The sequence below is a fragment of the Danio aesculapii genome, chromosome 18, assembly GCF_903798145.1.
Source record: "Danio aesculapii chromosome 18, fDanAes4.1, whole genome shotgun sequence".
Lineage (NCBI taxonomy): Eukaryota > Metazoa > Chordata > Actinopteri > Cypriniformes > Danionidae > Danio > Danio aesculapii.
The window spans coordinates 54,432,151-54,456,152 of NC_079452.1; the positions used below are offsets into that span (position 1 = coordinate 54,432,151).

Consider the following 24,002-nt stretch of genomic DNA (forward strand, 5'->3'; position numbering starts at 1 on the left):
AATTATACACGTTATTATGGTAGTTAAACAGGTTATTACTGTAATTATACAAGTTATTTATGTAATTATACACGTTATTATGGTAGTTATACAGGTTATTACTGTAATTATACAAGTTATTTATGTAATTATACAAGTTATTATGGTAGGTATACAGGTTATTACTGTAATTATACATGTTATAACTGTAATTATACACGTTATTATAGTAGTTATACAGGTTATTACTGTAATTATACAAGTTATTTATGTAATTATACATGTTATTATGGTAGGTATCCAGGTTATTACTGTAATTATACAAGTTATTATGGTAGTTATACAGATTATTACCATACTTATACATGTTATTACTTTAATTATATAGGTTATTACTGTAGTTATACATGTTATTAACATAATTATACAGGTTATCACTGTAATTACACAGACTATTACTAAAGTTATACATGTTATTAATGTAATAGGTTATTACTGTAGTCATACAGATTATTACTGTAGTTAGTTCAATTATTAGTCTTTAAATATTCCATGGAATGTAAAAAAAACAAAACAATTAATTTCCTTTTCTAAGATTACAAGTTATTACTGTAATTATACAAGAACTAATTGCATAATTCCATGAAATCTTTTACTTTTAACATAATTTTCAAAATACAGTAATATACCTTTAAAACAACAATTATATTTAAAAGTATGATGAACATTTAGCTTAGGTACAGATAATTACTGTTGTTAAAATAAAACCCTAAATTAATGTGTTATAATATTGTTTATATACATATAGCTGTAAAAATTAAAAGACTAAACTGCAAAACGATTGGCATAAAAATACACAGCTATTAATTACTTTTGTGTTTTTTTATTATTTGTTACTTGAAACAACACATTTACTCATTTAACAACACCACCAAAGCAACATTACTGTTACTTTTTTTTTAAGAACAATTTTTTACAATTCTTTCTTAAACAGCTTTTTAGAGTAATTTCTATTCAATATACATCATAAAACAATTCAATGCATATTAAAAAGAAACATAAAAATGTAACTCAGGATACAGCTTAGCCTCCCAAAAAAATAATAACAGCAGAATGAACAGTTTAAACTGTACATAAAGAAAATACTGGCAATGCAAGGTTACTATTCTTCTATCTCCATTCAAAATTTGCAATGTTTGCAATCAAAGAAAGAACCTTGGGATTAATAGACTGCTGTCTTTTAGATTGCTTCTTTTCCACCTTGGTCCCTCTGTCCGGATTTATCTTGAAAAGGCACCTGTGAAGACAGAATTACACCTCAATATAGTGCTACCAACAATTGTCTATATATATATATATTTATTAGGCATGGGCCGATATAACATTCTGACGGTATGATAACCTTGGATAAAAATATCACGGTTTCACGGTATTGTGCTCACTGCTCTAAAATATATTCTTTTTAAATGTCTGGGTAAAAAACAACAATTTCTTTCCTCTTTGAAAAGAATATATTTAATTTTTTGAAAGATTTATGAGCAATTCCAGCTTTATGCATGTGACATTTGCAGTAAAAACTTAAAACATAAATTTACATAGAAAGTATATGTTAACATTATATTGAAACATCTGTTTATATTTTCCAGAACATCTGACCACAGAGTTAAGGGATCAGAAAACTATCAATCTGTAGACATTTTTTGTACTTTAAATGAGGGAAATAAACATGCGTTATGGATGTGACCAAAAAAGTCAGCGAGTTTACAGTATGCAACATACTTTGTAGAAATTCTGTAAATTAAACTGCACAAACCAAAAGAAATTAACTAATCAACAGGATAAGAGTTGGCTCACTATAGAATAAACATGATTGGTTTTATTTTATTTAAGATTTTTGCATTTATGATGAAAAAGTGTCGTTATGGATGTGACATCTCTCCGTTATGGATATGACAGATGTGAAATTGCAACTTGTGTGACTTTGGTAAATCAAATATGATTGTTTAAAAACACTGACAGAGACATTTTTGAGTATTTCCAAAGTACAGTAAAATACTTGCACAAAAAAACAGTTTCCGTATTTTGGTGGAAATGTAATTTTTTTCATGACAAGGTTGACATTTGCATGGAATTGCTCTTGTAATATTTTAACATGTCAGGCTAAAGAATTTAAATGAATCATTGATTTTTGCTGTCTTCATTTGTTTTAAAAACACAGATTTCTTTACAATTTAAAACTGCATATTTGTATATTTTTTTGCTGGAGATACTGTTGTCCTAAAAAAAAAAAAAAAAAAAAAAAAAGGAAACAAAAAATCTTACACACACCTTAGGAACGGTATTAATAAAAATTTTGACAGTTTTAAAACCGTGACTTTTCCAAACCTTGAAAACGGTTATCGTCCCATGCCTAATATATATATATATATATATATATATATATATATATATATATATATTATATATATAATATAATATAAAGTCTTATTTGTTTTATTTTCGGCTTAACCATTTTAAGGTAAATAGTATTAGCCCCCTTAAGCAATATTTGTTTTGGATTTTCTACAGAACAAACCATCATTATACAGTTACTTGACTAATTACCCTAACCTGCCTACTTAACCTAATTAATTGTCTGTGTGTATGTATATGTGTATGTATATGTATGTGTGTATGTATATGTGTATGTATATGTATGTGTGTATATATATATGTGTGTGTGTGTGTGTGTGTGTGTGTGTGTGTGTGTGTGTGTGTGTGTGTGTGTGTGTGTGTGTGTGTGTGTGTGTGTGTGTGTGTGTGTTTGTGTATGTATGTATGTATGTATGTATGTATGTATATATATATATCGGCATATGAAAAGGTGTGAACCAAATGGCCTGCAGGATCTCAAGGGTTGTGAGCCGGGTTAATCTCCGGGGAGGTTATATCCTTTGTTATAAAGTACTTGGGTTAAGTTACTTGAAGACCGACGAGTTAACATCACTGCTGAGGAACTGCACTATTCATTGTCTTCAATAAAGTCTTCTCCCCATAAGAACTTTGGTCAGCTTACTTATTGTATGTATTAGAGTCATCTAATACATTGGCGAGCCACCCAAGAACGGTTAAGCCAAATACAGCAAAATCTAATATATATATATATATACTGTGCTACACTAACATTTTCATGTCTTCTGTAGGTTAGCTTGGATTGCAGACTGATTATGATGTGACATGGCCATACAGGTGTATCTCAATAAATTGAAATGTCATTAAAAAGTTTATTTTAGTAATTCATTTTATAAAAATTAAACTCATATATTATATACATTCATTTAAATTATAATATTACTTAAGACCTATAACAGAAATGTTGAGACTACTGAAAATTATGAACATGCACAGCACTCAATTTTTGGTTGGGGTATTTTTTGCATGAGTCACTTCAGTAATGTTACATGGCATGCTATGAAGCTTAAGGTTGCTCTGATAGCAGCTTTCGGAACTTCTTGCATTGTTTGGTCTAGTGTCTCACATCTTTCTCTACTTCAAATTTGAGCGAGTTTGGTGGCCAATTGAACACAGGGATACAATGGCAGGTGGGCAGGTGTCAAGTCCTGCTGGAAAATCAAATCAGCAACTCCATTAATCTGGGGAAGCAGTGAAGTACTTTAAATGTTCCTGGTAGATGGCTGCGCAGTGGACCAGCAGTGGACCAACACAAGCAGATGACATGCTCCTCAAACTACCACTGACTGGAAAATCTACACTGGACCTCAAGCAGCTTGGATTATGTGCCTCTCCTCACTTCTAAAGGAAATTTCAAGTTTAAAGGAGGACTTTGGCAAACTAAGAGTTTTTTTTGAGCAGTCTTTTGTCCTCAGCCCAGGAAACACACCTCTGATGTAGTCTAATGCTTCCATATGCTGACCAGCTTCATGGAGATGCTGATTTGGTTTTCCAGGAGGATTTGACACCTGTCCACACTGTCAGAAGGACAATATTACTGTGCTCAATTGGCCAGCAAACTCTGGCCTATGGAAAGAGAATCTATGAGGTATTGTGAAGAGGAAGTTGTGTCACTAAACCAAACAACGCAGAAGAGCTAAAAGCCATTTTTCAGAGCAACCTGGGCTTCAGTCTGTGGCACTGCTGAGGTGTGATCCACACCATCCCACGTCACATTGCTAAAGTAATTCATGAAAAAAATTGCCCCGACCAAGAATTGAGTGCTGTACATGTTGTTAATTTACAGTAGTCCAACATTTCTATGTAAAAAATCTTATTTTTAATTGGTCCTAAGTAATATTATATATTTGGGGTTTTCATTAGCTGTAAGCCGTAATCATCAAAAGTAAATTAAATAAACACAAATATATTAGTCTGTGTAATAAATCTATATTATATATGAGTTTCACTATTTAAATTGAATTACAGAAATAAATTTCATGGCTTTTACATGGCATCTAAATTTATTGAGATGTACTTCTATTTGAGTATCTCCCATTAGGCAATTGTGCCTACAATGACTTTGAAGCATCTGCTGCCAGTGTGAACACCGATTACTAAGGTCATGATGGCTGCACCACAAGATATATACATACACGAAGCAACTCTTTCTTAAATATTTCTCAAAAGTTGGAATATTGTAATTTATTGAAAAGGAATAGACAGTTTGTAATGTACCAATATATCTTCCCAAAATTGCCAGAAGAGCTCGTGTGAAGTTGCTCCTTAAACTCCATAAATGTATTATATGTTGTAAGGAATTTACCATTAAATAGCTTTTTTTAAATATGGACTATTCTTGTGTTATTTAAAGTCCATTCATTAAATGAGCCGATACGTAAATAAAGTTTATCATTTTATATATTGGTCACATATATAAACACATTTTCCCTACTAAGCATCTATTTTGTAGTTACACTTTGAAGGCTTACCTTTGCATGAACTCCAGAGTTGCACCAACTTCTAATGGATAACTGATGTTGAGACAGTAGTAGGTCACAAACATCATCAGAAGGGCATCACCACAATTTGTGACACCATCGTTCACAATGGTCTGATCCACAGCAATCATAAAGCGTCCAGCTGTCAGGGGAGAATTCCCTACATTACACAAACACACACATTGGTCAAATTTTAAAATGACAACAGTGCTTACATGGCTATTTCTCCTTTTCAGTTAATTACCCTGATGAAGAAATAATAGTAGAAAATATAAATTTTTATGGTTTACTAGAAACCCCAGCAAGATTTAATTTACCTGTTCATTAAAAAAACTTTACTTAAATGGGAGTGAATAATAATCATACCGCAAACAACGATGCAAGGTGTACTGGGCAGTTGATCAACTTCAGATGGCAGACTTGTCTCATCAACCATCATGAACATCTTGGACTCTTCTTCGTTGAAATATTTCAGAAGCAGCATCACACATCCAGGAAGATCAGAATCTACTTGCTTTGCTTTGGCAATTTCCATGCCTGCTAAGATGTCCTCGATTTTGCTCTTCTTCTCATTGGACGTTAGGTATGAAATGACTCTCCTACATTTACTTGAAACAGCTTCTCTATCAACATCCAGTCCTGTTAGCTCTTTGAAGTGAATAATTAATCCACACATCTCGAACAGATATGGCCACTCTTCTACCAGAAGAGGTGTATCCATTCCACTTATTATGTTCCTTCTCTGATTGTAGAAAGTATCCATCATTTTTTTTTCAATATCTTTGGTGTTATTGCATTTGTTTTTGTGCATTGTCTTTAATTCTTCTTGTATGCATTTTTGAGATTCCTCAGTTTCACCTTCTGGCAGCTGCTTTGGCTGCCAATTTATACAGCCGTAGGTGTCTACTCTCTTAATCTTGAAAGGTGTGTCATCTCCCTCACTTGCACTGGATGTCTGTCTTTTCAGGTAAAGTGAGATTTTGCCCCTTTTCATGTTATCAACTCTACTCTGCAGCTGTTTGGTAAGGGAGTCATAACCGCTACCTACAACTTGATCTTCAATAACATCTTTGAACGATTGAGGATACATTGCAACAATCTTCCTGGCTATTTCACTGAGATGTTTCTTTCCTGGTGTAGGGCAGATGGTCAGGATCTCACTTACCATCAGCCGAATTAGTTCCCGTCTTTCACGTCCAGTTGGCCTCTCTTTGTTTTCCAGCTTTCTAGTAATTTCTGATGGAATTTTACTCCAGGGTATTTCAAAACTGAAGTGCCAGTTGTTGTCCACTGGAGTATGTCTGTAAGAAGCTGAGGCTTCACTTGATGATGTGGATGGAGGAGAGTTGGAAATATCCACACAGTCTGGAGTGAGCACAAAAAGTATTTGAACACAGCTCATTACATTTCAAAATTAACTAAAACAAACAAAATTGAACTTAATTTAAGCTTATTTACCTCTAATGCCCATAAATCACTATTGTTTAGTTCACAATTAAAGTATTATTTCTCCTCCCGAACAAAAAATTATAATTTACACCCCTCATTATCCAAGTTGTTCATTTCGGTTCATTATTTTTTGTTGGTTTCTTTTGAAAAACATTTAAAGATTGTTCTCCATATAGTTGATTCAATTGTGTCCACAAGTTTGTAATTTTACATTCCAAAATGCAGCTTTAAGAGCTCTAAATGATCTCAGCCAAAGAAAATCTATCTAATTAACAAAAAACAAAACTTAAATTTGGACTATACATTTTTTGTGCAATCCATTTCAATACAGCTAAAGTATGTCAAAAAAACTTCCTTCTCGTTTTCTACTCCAACTTCAAAATCATCCTACATCAGAGGTGCAGACCAAGTGTTTACAAAGTGAATGTGTAAAGAAAGTCAAAAGTCTTGTACTGTTGGACAATCTTAAAGTTAGAGAAGAAAATGAGATGGGAGTTCTGAAAGTGCACAGTGTATTTTAGGTCAATGCAGACCTAGACAACTTTTAAAAACTATATAAACAATTACAACAATTAAAAACTATATAAATTACCTCTTGTTTTGCTCAATTAAACATTTAAACTCCTTTTTGAAAGTTCAAACTATCTGGCACGAGTTAACTATAAGGAGAAAAAATCTGAAGTAGTTTCCTCAAAACAACTGAACAAAACAAAAACGCATAAACATTTTAGATTTAAATTACTCACATGTAGATGTATGCCCTTGGCATGGCGTTGCATTTAGCTGAGCTCTGGCAGGCAGATCAGGAACCTCACTGGCATCTTTTTCAGCTGAATAGAAGAGATGTAATAGGAATTAGGTTTGCTATGAATTTAATAGCTAAACCAATAGAATTGATACGTTATGCTATAAGGATATAATGTATTTTTTACTTAGATTTAATTACAATTAACTATACTTACACAAAGCTTTAATCCGCGCAAGGAATTTTCTAACTTCAATTGGCCTCAGGACATTAACAAGATCAGGCTCCTGGACATATTTTAGGTCTTCTAGGGTTCCCACTCCTAAGTTCTGAAGAGCCTCCAACACCAGGTCTTTTGAACTTGAATTTTGCAGTGCAAAGCCAACGAAATTGGCAAGATCATCATCTACATAATCCATTACTAAGGAAAAAGGGGTCAGATGTCAGTGTTAGAAGTCAGTGTTGGCTGAAATATTTCCCAAAGGCCTATTCCGTACGTCTTTGCATCTCTAAGAGCATATATATATATATATATATATATATATATATATATATATATATATATATATATATATATATATATATATATATATATATATATATATAAATAATCGCATGTAATTAATCGCATTTAAAATGAAAATTTGTATTTACATAATGTATGATTGTGTATTGTGTATATTTATGTTTATATAAACACAAACATACATAAACTGCACAAATACACAAAACATTTTTTTTTCATAAAATTGTATTCAAATATATAGTGCAAACATATATTCATAACACATAACACAATGCGTGTAACGTTTCGAGCACACCGGCTCTTCATCAGAAGCCTGAAATGTTACACGTTTTGTGTTAGCATTTTTAATGTAATAAATTGGTATTTTTGGAGCTCTGGTGTTGCCACTGAACTTCTTGCTGCTTGGCTGAGCACCCATTTAGAGTGACGTGCGTGCTTTTGAGCATTTTTTCATTCAAATATATAGTTAAATATATACATGCATGTGTGTATTTATACATAAACTTTATAAATATGCACAGTACATGCACATACAGTATATTATATAAATACAAACTTTTATTTTGGATGTGATTATACCAATAAAAAGGTAACACTTTACTTGAAGGGGTGTTCATAAGACATTCATGACACCTTTATATTCATGACATGAATGAAAAATGTATGAATGCTTAAGACAACTGTCATTAAGTAAATGAGTAAATCAAAACCTTTCCTAAAAGCTGGCGTACAACTAATTAACACCCATTCTTGTCTTAGGACAATTTTGGTAAACTTTTTGATCGACCTCAAATGTTGACTACTGTTTATCATGACCTGTCTTTGTCGTGGTAACTTGACATTATCAAGACAACATAACTTGTCATAAAACATGACTGTCATGAGGCCATTATAATGTCATAAATATATTTCTGATCACTGTTTTGACAATTATAAGACAATTATAATGACCTCATGACAATCATGTTGTTTTGATAATGTCAAGACAAGTAATGATGTATTTATTTTAAAGTGACATAACTGAGCAAATGACACTTAAAGACAGCTGTCATAAGAATACATACATTCTTCATATTCATGTATCACATTGATTATAAAGGATTCATAAAAGCCTTATATATACCCCCTTCAAGTAATGTTTTGCCAAAAAGAATAAAAAAATAACAAAAAAAAAATGCCATGCCAAGTGCCATGTCATTTTCCCCTACTCAGTATCTACAATGCTATGTTTGAGAGAAATGACTTTTGTTCCACAAAGCGAATAAGCAGGCAATGGATAGTAATCCAACAACAAGTCTCCATTAAGGCACTCCATGTTTCCACATGCTGTGTGAATTTCATAAAGTCCCAACTCTTGCAAATATGATGCACCATGAAGAGTTACAAGAAAGTACACATTTTTGTCCTTTATTAGCATTAGTTCGATTTGTGCAAACTCTGTTGGCATGCAAGGACTTGTGCAAAGAAAAAAGCTCTTTCTGTAAAGAGTGCCTTTCCACAGTATCTCAGTGGATGCTACAAGACCACTCTGATCATGCAAGCTTGCCTCTACTGCACCACGTACTGCATCACTGTACAAGACTGCATGGAAGGGAGTGGACTGCTTCACTTGCAAAGAAGGAGCAAAGACAGAACTGGAGGACAGATGTGCTTGCAAAAGTTGGTGGTTATGTGCAAGTGTCTGACAGACATTTTTGAAGTTCTGGGTTCGTCTCACACATCTTTTAAAGTAAGAATGTTTGCTCTCAAATCTCATTGTCCACAGTCTTATTAGAGGTCCAAACCTGAGGATTAAAGCTGGATAGTGGACCATGTAATGGTGCTTCGGCTTGAGTTTTCGGTCAGGAAACATCTCCTTTCTTGTCTCCAAATACTCCACAATGAAAACATTGAGCAAAGCAACTTGAGAGTGAGATATTTTAGGGGCACATATCAATTCTACAAGCTGTTTCAGCTGTACCATTAGCTGCCATATTGGATCATCAGTGTCTGTAATTTTTTCACCTATTAGAATAGGAAGAAGCCTCAGGAGACACCAGTTTTCTGCGGCCTTGCCACCTAATTTATCTCCTTTTTCTGCAACCACTGAAGGAGTGGACGTGGCATCTGATCCATGATAGCTAAACTGTTTGATTCTTCGGTTTAGCTGACTATAGGTGAAAAATTTCTTCACCTTCACAAAGTACTTGATGTAAATGGCCAGGTCATATGCCACAACTCCTTCAAATACATCATGAGCAATACAAGGTGGGAGGCCAGGCTGACATACATGAAAGTAAGCAAGGGAGTTGAAAACGGAATCACGTTTTACACCTCTGCTTTCTGTCAGGGAACCACTGCGTACCTCTTGTACTGCCTCATTGTAGTTTTGCACTGTTCTGGGTGGGGCACATTTTTGCAAATCATGGAGCTCATTTCTAGTTGCCAAACAATATCTACAGAAGTAAGTGGACACACTGAAATTCTCTGTGAAACCTCCAATTTGGTGGGACCCTAAATTATCTCCTGCAATGCAAAAAATAGTTGCCTTAACAACATGTCCAGAAATGACAAGCCCAGTTGTCTCCAGTTCCTTTATATCTGACAACATTGTGGAGAACACTTTGTCATGGCCAAAATATTTAAAGTGTTCCTCTCTACACAAGAGCACAAGTTGCAAGTTTTCAGTGCTGGAACGATAAAATGGGTCAAGGTTGGCCAGTGTAAAGTAAACTCCAAGAATCTTGTATTTTTTTTTCGCTGACCCAAGTGGGTTCACAATCTCAAAAGCATCTTGATATAGTATGAGCTTTATGCTTATACCTGACTCCCCAAACAGAGCATTACTCTTGTATACAGAACCATCATTCACATCATTCAAAATGTGTGGATTGTCATGGACTGACTTTGTACATTCTTGCCACACAGTTGAGTCTTTCAACAAAGTCTGCAAAGTCTCTTTTATTGGGATATACTGAGCAAATTGTTCCTTTCGGTTTTCATCGGTACCTAAACTAATAGTTTGTGGATGCACATAGGAGAAGTTTTTCTTAAAATACTGCATCCTTGAATACTCAGTAGAAAGTGCAGAGCTACAGGATGCATGCAAGTTATTGTCACTTAAACTTGACACAACATCTTTAATTTCCGACTCACTCAACTGAGTATTTGCTTGCAGAGCACCTTGAAGTAGATCAACTACATACTGGTGGCACACAGAGTTAAGGCTGTCTATTTGTTCCACAATCATTTGAATAGTGGAGGAAGGTATAAGGTATTTGGCTTGTAACTGCATATAAAACAGAGATAAAGTCCTCATATATAGCCCTTTCATATCAGGTGGGCACAGGATATCCTCTGGCTCATCAATTCTTACCTCTGGTGCATTTTGAGCAACATCAAGTGACTCACTCTGCACAGAAGAAACAAAATGCACATCTGATACCTGTACAGATGTAGCATTTTTATGATATCTAGAGAGGTGAGCAGTAAAGGAGGACCTCAGTGAAAAGGTTTTGCCACACATTTTAAATGGGCACTTAACCTCTTCTTTCTTTGAAACATGTGATTTTAAATGATCTAAGAGATCTTTAAGATCATTGCACTGTTTCTGACAAAGTGGTTTTTGACATATCAGTGGACCCTGTACTGTTTCCCACTGCAATATGGATGACTGTCTATGGTGGCGCAAAATATGACTTTTAAAGGAATTGTACTTTGTGAATCTTGATTTGCAACCAGCTACACAACAGGCATATTCACTATGAGCTTCATTTTTGTGTAACTGTTGGTGATTAACATACCCTTTCAGTGTTTTTGAAGCAATGCCACATATAGGACATGTGAAAGTTTTTGAAACACTTGCCATGTTGCATACTCACTTCAGTGTAATAGAGATGTATTTGAGCTTGAAAATGCCTTCTTGCTTCAGGTAGTTTCACGTTTAAATTCTTGAATCAAACAACTGAGGATGAAAAAAAGAGACAGAAGTTTGCAAATGCTTGCTATGTAAAAATTATCCAAGTATAACTAAACACATATCACTGAAAAAAAAAATCACAAACTCCCGTTTTATACAGAAAAGTCAAATGCCTGTAATCTTTATGAAAAATTCTGTGAAATTTGTAGTATAGTTAAGCTTTTCTAAAATGAAATGCAGCTTGTAACGTTAATGTTTTCCCCTTACAATGCGACTATAATAGCACAGTATGAGTGACTATTTCCCCCGTTGCATTTCAGCTTTATATCAACTAATTTACGTTCAATTTATGCCAGACTCAACGCTGACTTGTTTTAAACCAAACCATTATCTTTTATAACACTTTAGACGGTATCTTGGTCGTTAAATAGCTCAACGAAGTAACGTATGGTTAATGTGGCATATTTCATTGCTGTTATTTTAAGCAAATCTTTAAAGTTAGCTTAGTTAACCAGCTAACTTGTGTGTCAAAAACACGGCCACAGAAAACAACAGAAGCATAAGTTTGTAATTAGGCAATTAGGATTTATTTTATTCGGCAACGTTGAATTTGAAGCAAAAACTCAGCTGCAACCTTAACGTTACTTATCAAACATAACGTATGTCCTACATTACTCGCCTTGTCTATCAAAACGTACACTTTGAGAGTTTTATATTTGAATACGTCGATAGGTACTTTATTCAAGTACTTTATATATCTATACTTTATTATATACTTTATGAGTCAAGCTTTTGGCGTTACCTCACAGATGTGGAGTTTCCTCTTCACAGCAGAAAAGTGAATTTGCGCGGCCGCGTCTCCGTTCAGATGGCGCGCTTTCTTCCCGTGTTCAGCACTGCCACCTTTCAGTCGTGTTTTGATGTCGTAAAATTATTGCTATGCTAATCGTGTTATGAACACAGAAGTAGGCCATGTAATGTTTAGTTAACTTTTTGTTGACTTCACATTGCAACTGTAAAGATTGATTAGAAAAAATGTTTACAGGTCATAACATGCATACACAAGTAATATGTGTGATTAGTCACTACGAGAAAAATAATATAATAGCATACATCATAAATATTATAGAAAATGAATATAATAATTAAAATGAGCATTTTTTGTATTTTACAGTGCATGTACTGTACAGTATGTGGCCTAAAATACTAGGCTATTATTTGACATTTGAAACTTCAATTTAATCTTCACTTTAACAGGCTACAGAAAAGTCACGTTTATCCACATAATATCCTGTGAACAGCTGGCAGTTGAAGTTGGACAAATAGTCTAACCCATGTTATAACATGTGGAGCACATGAAACCTATTCCAACATGCTCACCATATTGCATTTTAGCAGCTTTGCTATAATTTATTCAGCAACTGCAGTAATGTCAACCTTGTTTACAAATATTTATTTGAATGAGCTATTGTATAAAAATTGCATGTTCACATTTTGCAAGATTCAACATTCACATTAAAAAAGACATTCATGTGTATTTTCAGCCCACTATGCTACAAGTTTTTTACTTATTTATTTATTGTAAACCTCAACATCTTGGTGCTATTGGTGTTACTTTTACGTTTCATACTTTACAAAACAATACAACAAACCCTTACAAAAAAATAACTGCAGTAAACTGAAGTAAAACTGCAGTACAACTGTGGAACAATAGCAGTTTAAAGAATAACTGCAGTAAAAATATTTGCTACTGCTAAATTGCAATATAATGAAGTATAAACACAGTTCAACTACATTACTACATATTGAATTGAAAGTTCAACGCCAGTTTAATTTTCAGTACATTAAAGTACAACTATAGTAAAAGGTAAACTGCAACTTTACTCCACTTGTGCATTGTAGTGCTGTACAGTCTAATTTGCCAATGGTGTGATAATTGGACTACTATAGGCTACTGTACTTGTTTTTGTACTTATTTTTAGGTATTTTCTTATTGTAAACTAGTCATCTTCTAAATAAAATTTGAAAAGTTTATTTGCAAAAACAGATATGTGCAAGGCGCAGTGGGTAGCACTGTCGCCTCACAGCAAGAAGGTCACTTGTTCGAGCCTCGGCTGGGTCAGTGGTAATTTCTGTGTGGAGTTTGCATGTCCCCGTGTTGGCGTGGGTTTCCTCCAGGTGCTCCGGTTCCCACACAGTCCAAAGACATGCGCTATAGGTGAATTGGGTAGGCTAAATTGTCCATAGTGTATGTGTGTGAATGAGTGTGTATGGGTGTTCCCAGTCATGGGTTGCAGCTGGAAGGGCATCTGCTGCGTAAAACATATGCTGGATAAGTTGATGGTTTATTCCGCTGTGGCGACCCCTGATGAATAAAGGGACTGAGCCGAAAAGAAAATGAATGAATGATATGTGCAATTTCACATGCACATGTAGTCAAGTGAAACTCCACATGCAAAATCATGTGACATTTCTCTAAGGGATGATTATATCTTCAATGGTACTAAAATCGCTTTAAATGTGGTTCAATTTTTTTAACCTATTTTTACAGGAATAATCAGTAAATATTAATGTCAAATTACACATTACTCTCTGAAAATACAGAAAATTTAATTCATTAATTCATTTTCTCTTCGGCTTAGTCCCTTTAATAATCAGGGGTCGCCACAGCGGAATGAACTGTCAACTTATCCAGCATATGTTTTACACAGCGAATGCCCGTTCAGCTGCAACCCATCACTGGGAAACATCCATACAGACTCATTCACACACACTCATACACTACGGACAATTTAGCCTACCCAATTCACCTGTACTGCATGTCTTTGTACTGTGGAGGAAACCGGAGCACCCAGAGGAAACCCACGCCAACATGGGAAGAACATGCAAATGCCAACTGACCCAGCCGAGGTTCGAACCAGCGACCTTCTTGTGAGACGATCGTGCTACCCACTGCGCCACCTGAAAAAACATGTAATACCAAAATACTAACAATTATCTGTAAATTAAATGTTGGATTTTTTAAATACAGAAAATATCTGTAAAAAGTATATTTCACCGTATAATAAAAAAACAGGAAAATTCTGTAAAAAAAATACAGACAATTATCTGTAAAATAACATTTATTTTTACAGTTTATTTTTACAGGAATAATCTGTAAATATTAACGTAAAATTATGTGTTACTCTTTTAAAATACAGAACATTTCCTTTAAAAAACAGAAAAAGAATGTAATACCAAAATACAAGCAATAACTGTAAATTTAATGTAAGATTTTTTTATTACAGAACATATCTGTAAAACAACTGGTATTTACTGTATAATGAAAAAACAGAAAAATTCTGTAAAAAATTACAGACAATTACCTGTAAAATAACGTTTATTTTTTACAGTGTATAGTTCACGTTAAAAAGAAAATTGTCACTATCCTCTACCATTAGGACACAAACTCAAATGATCATCAAAAAATGGAGATTTGTTTTTGTTTATCTTCCTTCGTTGTAAGTGGGTTCACCTAAGTTTCTGACATTTCAAAATGTTCATAAAGAGATGCAAAATATAAAGATTGATCAGCGAACATACATGCTTTTCTTATGTAGAGTTTTTGTGTTGTTTCTAGTGCAAATATCTTAAAATTATCAAATAAAAAAATGCTAAAAATGCAAAATATTGGCTTGTTTTCAGAAGTGAAAGGTTAAAATTATGTGAGTTTTTCTTTAAAAACAAGCTAAATAATCTTGTTTCAGAAAAAACTAATTTATTCTTGCCTTGTTTCTGAAAACGACAATATTTTTGCTTGTCTAGAAAATGTTTCTTGATTTAAGAATTTTTGATATTTGGACTAGAAACACGAAAGACTGGAAGTAAGAAAGGCATTTTTTGCAGCGTTCAGATGCAAGAACAAACCTAATTGGCTCTTGCTGAAGCTCAAATGTACCATGTGACAATGCACATTACTGGTTCTTGCATGTCAAGCAAAGATTCTTGAGATTCTGTGGGTTCTGTAAATGTTGGTAGCTGATAAATATCTCTATATGAATAGATTTATATTCAGTAGTTAGATCTGTATGGATTTGCTTTTTGATGTATTTCTGAATGTTTCCAATCATCAGTGTCTTGGTCGAACAGACTTTCAGTGGAGGAACAGAAATACCTCTGATTTGTCTTTTGAAGTTGAACAAATGTCATACTGGTTTGGAACAATGCGAGTTTGATTAAATGATGACAGAGTTTTCATTTTGGGGTGAACTAACCATTTAACATCAAACCTCTGCTGTACATGTGAAGAGATATAGGGGTTTAGTCTTGTAATGTTAAAAGCTTGTGCTTCTTTCAGAAGCCATATTGATTTAATCTCTTGTCATTACATGTGAACTAAAACCTCTCTCTTTTTCTGCTAATATTTTTCTTTGAACCAAATCAGTCCTAACTATTAATTCACAATAGGCATGGCTGTTACTGTATGTACTCTTCTTTTCATTTTTATTTAAAAGCAAAGCCCCCATCCCTCTTAACACTCGCCTAGCTAAATATGATGGTGGTGGCAAATGCCGAACATGAATCATTTGTTAATCATGTCTCCTGATGAGAATTATGTTGCCATGCAATTAGATATAAATACCGTTTAGCTGCTGTAGTGGCTTCAGCTGTCTGTCAGCGGTACACATAATGCCTCTGAAGGGATATTAATGTACTTTTTAAATGTGTGTGTGTGTGTGTGTAAATATTTTATTGAGAGATGTTATTGTTAAGGACCTGCATCGTTATCTTTTTGAAATAAAGAAAATGTACATTTATCTTAACTGTCACTTTATTTATTTGTTTGTTTGTTGAATGTTTTTGTTAAATAAAAAGCCTCCACCTGCAAAATAGTTATATATACACATACAGACACACACACATGCATGCATATATATATATATATATATATATATATATATATATATATATATATATATATATATATATATATATATATATATATATATATATATATATATATATATATATATATATACTTAAACATAAACCAGTTAAAACAAATAATGAAACTACAATAGTTACTCAGTTCTATTAAAATAACATTGATGTGGTCTTTATATATATATATATATATATATATATATATATATATATATATATATATATATATATATATATATATATATATATATATATATATATATATATATACATACATACATACACACAGTTGAAGTCAGAATTATTAGCCCCCTTTGATCACAGTATGTTTGATAACATTTTTTCTTCTAGAGAAAGTCTTATTTGTTTTATTTCGGCTAGAATAAAAGCAGTTTTACATTTTTTTAAAACGCTTTAAGGTCAAAATTATTAGCCCTTTAAGCTATATTTTTTCGATAGTCTACAGAACAAACCATCGTTATACAATAACTTGACTAATTACCCTAACCTGCCTATAGATTTATACCTTTAAATGTCACTTCAAGCCATATAGAAGTGTCTTGAAAACATTTCTATAAGATATTATGTACTGTCAATATGGCAAAGATAAACTAAATCAGTTATTAGAAATGAGTTATTAAAAGAAATGTGTTTAAAAAAAATAAACAGGGGGGCTAATAATTCAGGGGGGGCTAATAATTCTGACTTCAACTATATATATATATATATATATATATATATATATATATATATATATATATATATATATATATATATATATATATATATATATATATATATATATATATATATATATATATATATATATATATATATATATATATGGCGGCGCAGTAGATCGTGCTGTTGCCTCGTAGCAAGAAGGTCGCTGGGTCAGTTGGCATTTCTGTGTGGAGTTTGCATGTTCTCCCTGCGTTTGCGTGAGTTTCCTCTGGGTGCTCCGGTTTTCCCCACAGTCCAAAGACATGTGGAACAGGTGAATTGGGAAGACTAAATTGTCCGTAGTGTATGAATCTTTCCCAGAGATGGGTTATATATATAGTTATGGGTCTATGTTGCATTAAAGTCATTTGTAGGAATAATGACCTTGCTGCACTGTAACACTTTAAAAGTATTCTAGGAACTGCATTTTATTGGTGTTTCCAAGATTTGTGCCCCCCTGAGCACTTATATTTGTACTTAAATGTCCCCTAAACATTTTCTACAGCTGTTCCATAATAAATATCTATGTTTGCTATTAAAAGCAGCTCCATTTTTTTTTATATATTTTTAGGCTATTACCTCCAATACAACTTCCCTGCTGAAACGAGAAGTGTCTGCAGACTCTGCAGTGCAATATGAGCTGCATGCAATGCTTTTTAATGGACTCACCTAACCCTACCCTTCACAGTGATTTCACTAGCTTCATTGTTTCTGACATTGCATCCCAAAGAGATGCAGTCTCAGCTTGCATCATAAAGGCTGCATTCAGATATTATTGTCTGAAACACATTACCAGCCAAAGCTTTTTAAAATTAAATTTATTATTTATTTATTTATTTATTTATTTATTTATTTATTTATTTTTGTCCATTTTCAGGCTGGGAGACCAGCTAAATCTAAAATCCCTCTAAAACCAGGTAACCAGCTCAGGCTGGTTTAAGCTGTTTTTTATTATTATTTTTTATTTTGAGCATGGTTGTTTACCCTTTTGACCTGAGGAGGGCAGTGTTGCACATGCAATCCATCCATCCATCAATTTCTGATCATTAGTATTTTTTGCAACAATTGGTCAGACTTTGGTAGTATTTTAGTTAAATAAAAATGCCTTCAGTAAATTAACTAGTAATTTTTTGTTCTATGAAACAAAATGTCCGGAGAATTTATTTGTTTAGTGTAATTTAACAGACTTTAATCTCAAAAATAATAATTTAAAAAAGGGAAAAAAGTAACTTTATAGAAACTGTATAGAAATAAATACCCATAAACTCCTAAAAGACATAATTATACCAGTTTTGCTGCGATACAATCCAGAAAGCTGAATTATCAACACGTTCAGACTGGTAGATTTAAGTATTTAAAGTAAAGCAGTGAAATGATCCTTAGCGAGAAAGAGAGTTTAAAATTATTTCTTTATTATTACAGTAAAACAGCACGTTTGGTGGAGTCAGTTTACAAACTAACAAACTATTTGACACCCCTGTCATTAAAACATTTAACAGCACTGACTGCTCGGGTGAAAAGCTTGGTTTGTTTAATAAATAGTAAATGCATACTTTTAAAGTGGTCTGAGTATCTTCCAATGGCAGAGTTTGGCGGAAACTGGTCATCATGATTGTGAAGTCAGCGGCTGTTAATCTGGCTAGTAAAGGGTTAAGGCTGTTTCTCGTGCGCTGCTCTTTCTTTGTGTTCAGACTGTTAGTAGCACGACAGCGAACTTACTGACAGCTGCTCAACGGATCTTCACTGCGACTTGACACAAAAGAGGTAAATGATTTCCCTTGTATCCAAAAATTGGCTATTCAGATTATAATAAAAGTGATTTAACTTGCTGCTGGCTTGAAATAGTGCAAATACATAAAGCTAATCTTAACTTTTTAGTAAATGAGGTCCTGATGTGACGCTTCGAGCCCTGGTAGAGTTTTCTATCATGGTAAACTAGTTTGGTGGAAGTTGTTGCAGTGTGTTTTCGTCTTTGTATTCAGCTTTAAATGTCCGCTGATGTGGCACTGGCAGCTTGCATAGTTTGTAATGCGTTCGTATCAACAATCTCGAAGTTATCGCTGAATTTAACGCGACTTACTGCAATACGCTTATGTACAGTATGTAGGGTGCACACACACGCAGCTGTGGTTTTTCAATGACGGTTGAGCTTCTTTAGAAACTAGGAGGCTCTTTATAATCAAGTTGTCTTCGTGTAACAACTGAGGCTGGTTGGTTTTAAAAAGAAGCGTTCTAGCAGCTAGGCACGTGTTTTGTGTTATCCTCACAGTATACACCTGCAAATATTAGGGAACTATAAAATTGTGATTTGAAGCCTGATTTTTAATAGAAGTCGACTAAATGTTGTGGAAAGTTATGGCAATGTTTGTCGTGAGTTTTACTAAATTTACGATTCACCAAATTAATGGTTCCATATGGGATTGACCATATTGGTTTCTCAGGCTTAAAAATGTTTTAACAGCAAAATTATAATACATTTACTTGAATACCCTACAGCCTAGGCTGGTTGGCTGGTTTTAGCTGGTCGACCAGCCTGGTTTTAGAGGGGTTTTGGCCATTTCCAGGCTGGTTTCCAGCCATTTCCAGCCTGGTCTTAGCTGGTCAGGCTGGGTGATGACCAGCTAAAACCAGCTTAACCAGCCTAGCCAGGGTGGGAGCCCAGCCTAAACCAGCTATGTCCAGCTTAAACCAGGCTGGTTTTAGCTGGATTTAGCTGGTCATTTTCCAGCCTGACCAGCTAAGACCAGGCTGGAAACCAGCCTGGAAATGGCTAAAACCCCTCTAAAACCAGGCTGGTCAACCAGCTAAAACCAGCCTAGGCTTTTTTGCCCTATTGTTACGTTGGTTTGTGATTGTTGTCTTATTTGTCAAATAAAAACTGAATTGAAATGTAAACAAAGAAATCCGATGTAAAACTTTCTTAACATTTGTTTATATAATATTAGTTATACAAATTTTAATATTAATAAACTAATGCTTTGAGCTCTTTCGTAGCCTTTTTTTTCAGCAGGTAAACATTTTCCAGCAGAAGCTGAAATTTTACAATTCGCAAAAGTATTGGAGTCAAAGTGTTCGGTCACTGTAGATTTTTATAGAAATAAAAACTATTTTTCTCTCACATATTTTTAGTGCCTGTTTGACTCGTACATTTTGCAAATTATCATTATATAATTATAATTGCAAAGATGCAAATAAGACTTTTGCCAAAACTAGAATGTTCCATAAAACATGCATCAATAAAACTCAAGTACCTTTAAGGCGAGTCATTTCACTCGGCGATCATCTTTGAAACACCTCTCGGGCAGTATGCTCGGGCATTCTGTTTGAATGGAAAAACATCAAATTCTTTAAAATTACTTGCCAAGCTTGTGATTAATTTCATATTAGGGATAACCAATACAATTAAACCCCTTTACAATTAAAGTATCTTTTGTTTAATTTCTAAACGTTCAAATCAAACAAAATCTGCAGAAACTCTCATCTGGTCCAAACCCCTTTTTTGGATAATCATCCGTCTATAACGATCAATGATTGGGTACTACAAGGCGTTCACCAATTCACCATATTGGCCATTACACTTTTCACAATTCAAAACTATACGAGTGACATGTTCTTTGTATTCTATAGTCTTTGGTAAAACACCGCTCAAGAATCTTCTGGATGTACTGAACCACTTTAATGATGGACTTTGGCTAAGGGATTTTAGGATGACAAAAACGTGGTTGGTTTGCTGGATTGTCCATAAATGCCATCCCATTACATCTATTTATATTGTCACAAGATCTGTTAAAACAACATCACATGACTTTTTTGATCCGCATACTGGAATTTATGTTTCCATTGTAGTTTATGCCCATTAGTACCTAGGATTAGGGGATATTGATATGAAGGAAACTTGCTTTACCTGCACATCAACAGTGTGCAGGTGGGGTGGCAGAGTAAAATGACAGTGGTGAAGTGCGCCAGAGAAAACACAAACTGTGCAAATACTGCGAAAAGACGTGTACTTATATTAACAGAACAACGAATATGATGCACAAACCGTCAACGCAGTGAAAAACTACCGTCACAGACGTCTATACACAAAAAACTAAAACTATTATTAAGCCAAACCATGCTGACTGGAGGATTTGCAGCTCCGCTTTCTCCAACAAGTGCTACGGAGATTACACGGTGCATCAGTGTTTTTATAGCGAAAGTGTCAAGATGTTTTTTAGACTGAAAGAGAAAGTTGTTCTGTTACAGAACCAGGTATTAGATTATTTTACACTCTCCTTTTCAAATTAGTGTATACTTATATTAATCATTTGCTTACTATTATTGAATATTTAAAAGTGTTTAAGATGATTTCTTCTTAAGTGTATCACACTGATACTTATGCCAACTAATTATACAAGTAATATTAATTATTCACCTTCATAATCATGTTCAACTCTTGTCTCTGTTTTATAATCAGTTTTTTTCATGCCAGTGGTCAGTCCCCTGGAGCAGAGGGCCTATTGACCACCTCTGTACACACTGCTCTCTGGTTTAGGAAAGGCTTTTCTCTCCACACCAGCCATCTCGGTCCCCAGTGAAATGTTTGTGGTTTTTTTTCAGCAGGGACATTGGAAATGTGCAAAGACCTCAGCTTATGTCAGAAAACATCAATATGCTGATATTTCTTTTTAAAAATGTAAATTCCCTGCACAGTCACAGATTAAGTTTGTTTATATCAGGGTTCACCAATCTCGGTCCTGGAGGGCCGGTGTCCCTGCAGGATTTAGCTCCAACTTGCCTCAACACACCTGCCTGGATGTTTCTAGTATACCTAGGAAGACCTTGATTAGCTTGTTCAGGTGTGTTTGATTAGGGTTGGAGCCAAAATCTGCAGGACACTTTCCCTCCAGGAACAAGTTTGGTGATCACTGGTTTATATTAATGAGTCTTCTTTAGTTTGTATTATTCTTTTTTTTAATTTGTTTATTAAAATGGCAATTTGGTTATGGCAGAAAATTATTTAGCAAAAATGTGCAGCATGTTAGAAAAAAAAACGAACAGCCGCTTCACCTTTAAATTTGTTTCAGATAATTTTGTTGCAAAATCGTGACAACCATGAATCGTGAGATTAGTATCGTGAATCGTTTCTAATCATGAGTCAGGTGAATCATTACATTCCTGACTTTGATTCGTTTTGAAGTTTTCGTTTGGAAAACTTTGTATATGCTTCACATGTTTTGCCTTGCAATGGTCAGGAATCCCCATTCTCAAGGAGCTGAGACAGTTGACTATAATGTGCCATTAAATCACATGCATTTGTATAGCACTGCTTGTGTGTATTGCCTCCTCTTGTTGAATCATTAAACCATTTCCTCCTCAATTGTAATTCGCTTTGAACAAAAGTGTCTTTTAAATGACAAAATGGAAATGTAAGTTACTAGGACTAAATGTTGACTTAAAGAACCTGTTCAGCAAGGTTCTTTTCTACCTGTTGCTCTATCACAGCACAGTGTGGCCTGAACAAGGAAGCAAAGTATTTAACAAACACATTCTGGGATATTATTATTGTCACTGCTGTCAGAAAGGCGACATCTGTCTGTAATGAAAGCACAGATGTGGAAATGGGTCAGAATTGGGTTTGGGCTCAGCTGTGGATGCTCCTTGAGGTCCATAAAAGGTTAAAGCTGGCAGACCTCCCAGGACGTGTCTCTGACTGGAATAAGCCAGGATACAGATGTTCCTCTGCTTTTACTTGTCTTTTTCCTTGCTGGAAAACTGCTGCTTTTTGGAGCCAGCTAAAAATGGGATGCCACTTTGTTTTCGAGAGCCGCTTTGCCAAGACAGGCCCACAGCAGAAACCTAATAGGCAGCTCTATTTCATAAGGGAAATTTTAGGTTCGGGGGAGCTTTCTAAAAAAAGGTTTTATGTGCAACAACATTCCTTGTTGGAAACCAGTAAACTTGTTGTAACATTGCTTGCATGTGTAAGAACACGCTGCACTTGAAGATGCAGTTTTCAATTAAATGTTTTGTTTTAGATTTACTGTAAGCATAGTTACAAGGTGTTTTAGTTGGTGTTAATTCTATTTCGGTTTTTCTGAGTATTTCTATTTAACTGTGGGGTTGGAAATTTAAAAGATGATTGTGGATATGGAGACATCCATAAAAATCCTCTGCATCAAGTAAAATCGACGGCCACATTTAGAGTAAACATCAAGTAGATTTCACAGTTTTTATTGAATATTGCAGTATATTAATTTTTGGACATTTGTATTTAACATATATATATATATATATATATATATATATATATATTTGTTGTTGTTGTTGTTGTTGTGTTGTTGTTATTAATTGTTGTTGTTGTTATTAATTGTTGTTGTTGTTATTATTATTATTATTAATTATTATTATTATTATTATTATTATTATTATTATTATTATTATTATTATTCATTTATTTTCTTTTCGAATTAGTCCCTTTATTAATCTAGAGTTGTCACAGCGAAATGAGCCGCCAACTTATCCAGCATTTGTTTTACGCCCTTCCAGCTTCAACCCATCACTGGAAAACATCCATAGACACTCATTCACACACATACACTACGGACAATTTAGCTTACCCAATTCTCCGGTACCACATGTCTTTGGACTTGTGGGGGAAACCGGAGCACCCAGAGGAAAACCACGGGGAAAACATGCAAACTCCACACAGAAATGCCAACTGACCCAGCCAAGGTTTGAACCAGCAACCTTCTTGCTGTGAGGTGGTCGTGCTACCCACTGTGCCACCATGACGCCTATAAATATTATTATTACTATTATGATGATGATTGTGATGATGATGTACAG

General features: G+C 34.2%; 2 protein-coding genes across 2 annotated transcripts in view; one reads left to right on the forward strand and one right to left on the reverse strand.

The window, feature by feature from the left end:
- Positions 1-976: 976 nt before the first annotated feature.
- On the reverse strand, positions 977-11,451 carry LOC130245389 (uncharacterized). The gene is made up of 10 exons (XM_056478052.1): positions 11,413-11,451; positions 10,986-11,021; positions 10,766-10,898; positions 9,975-10,135; positions 9,635-9,890; positions 7,322-7,525; positions 7,106-7,189; positions 5,277-6,275; positions 4,902-5,070; positions 977-1,276 (listed from the first exon to the last, which is right to left on the reverse strand). Exons 1-10 carry the CDS (start codon positions 11,449-11,451, stop codon positions 1,150-1,152), a joined length of 2,208 nt encoding a protein of 735 aa, XP_056334027.1. The 3' UTR covers positions 977-1,149.
- Positions 11,452-18,830: 7,379 nt separating this feature from the next.
- cd82b (CD82 molecule b) overlaps positions 18,831-24,002 on the forward strand; it is a 47,973-nt gene continuing 42,801 nt past the window's right edge. The window contains exon 1 of the mRNA XM_056478173.1: positions 18,831-18,938. The gene's annotated coding sequence lies outside the window, so the exon portion shown is untranslated. The remainder of the gene's footprint in view (positions 18,939-24,002) is intronic.

What these genes read in the sequence shown, in the direction of transcription:
- LOC130245389 (XM_056478052.1), bottom strand. Translation starts at nt 11,451, where the DNA reads ATGTCCTATATGTGGCATTGCTTCAAAAACACTGAAAGG. An exon ending in ACAATGAGGCAGTACAAGAG is followed by an intron (nt 9,891 to 9,974) that starts GTACGCAGTGGT and finishes CATGTATGTCAG; the next exon opens with CCTGGCCTCCCACCTTGTAT. An exon ending in GCTTCTTCCTATTCTAATAG is followed by an intron (nt 7,526 to 9,634) that starts GTGAAAAAATTA and finishes CTTTTTCCTTAG; the next exon opens with TAATGGATTATGTAGATGAT.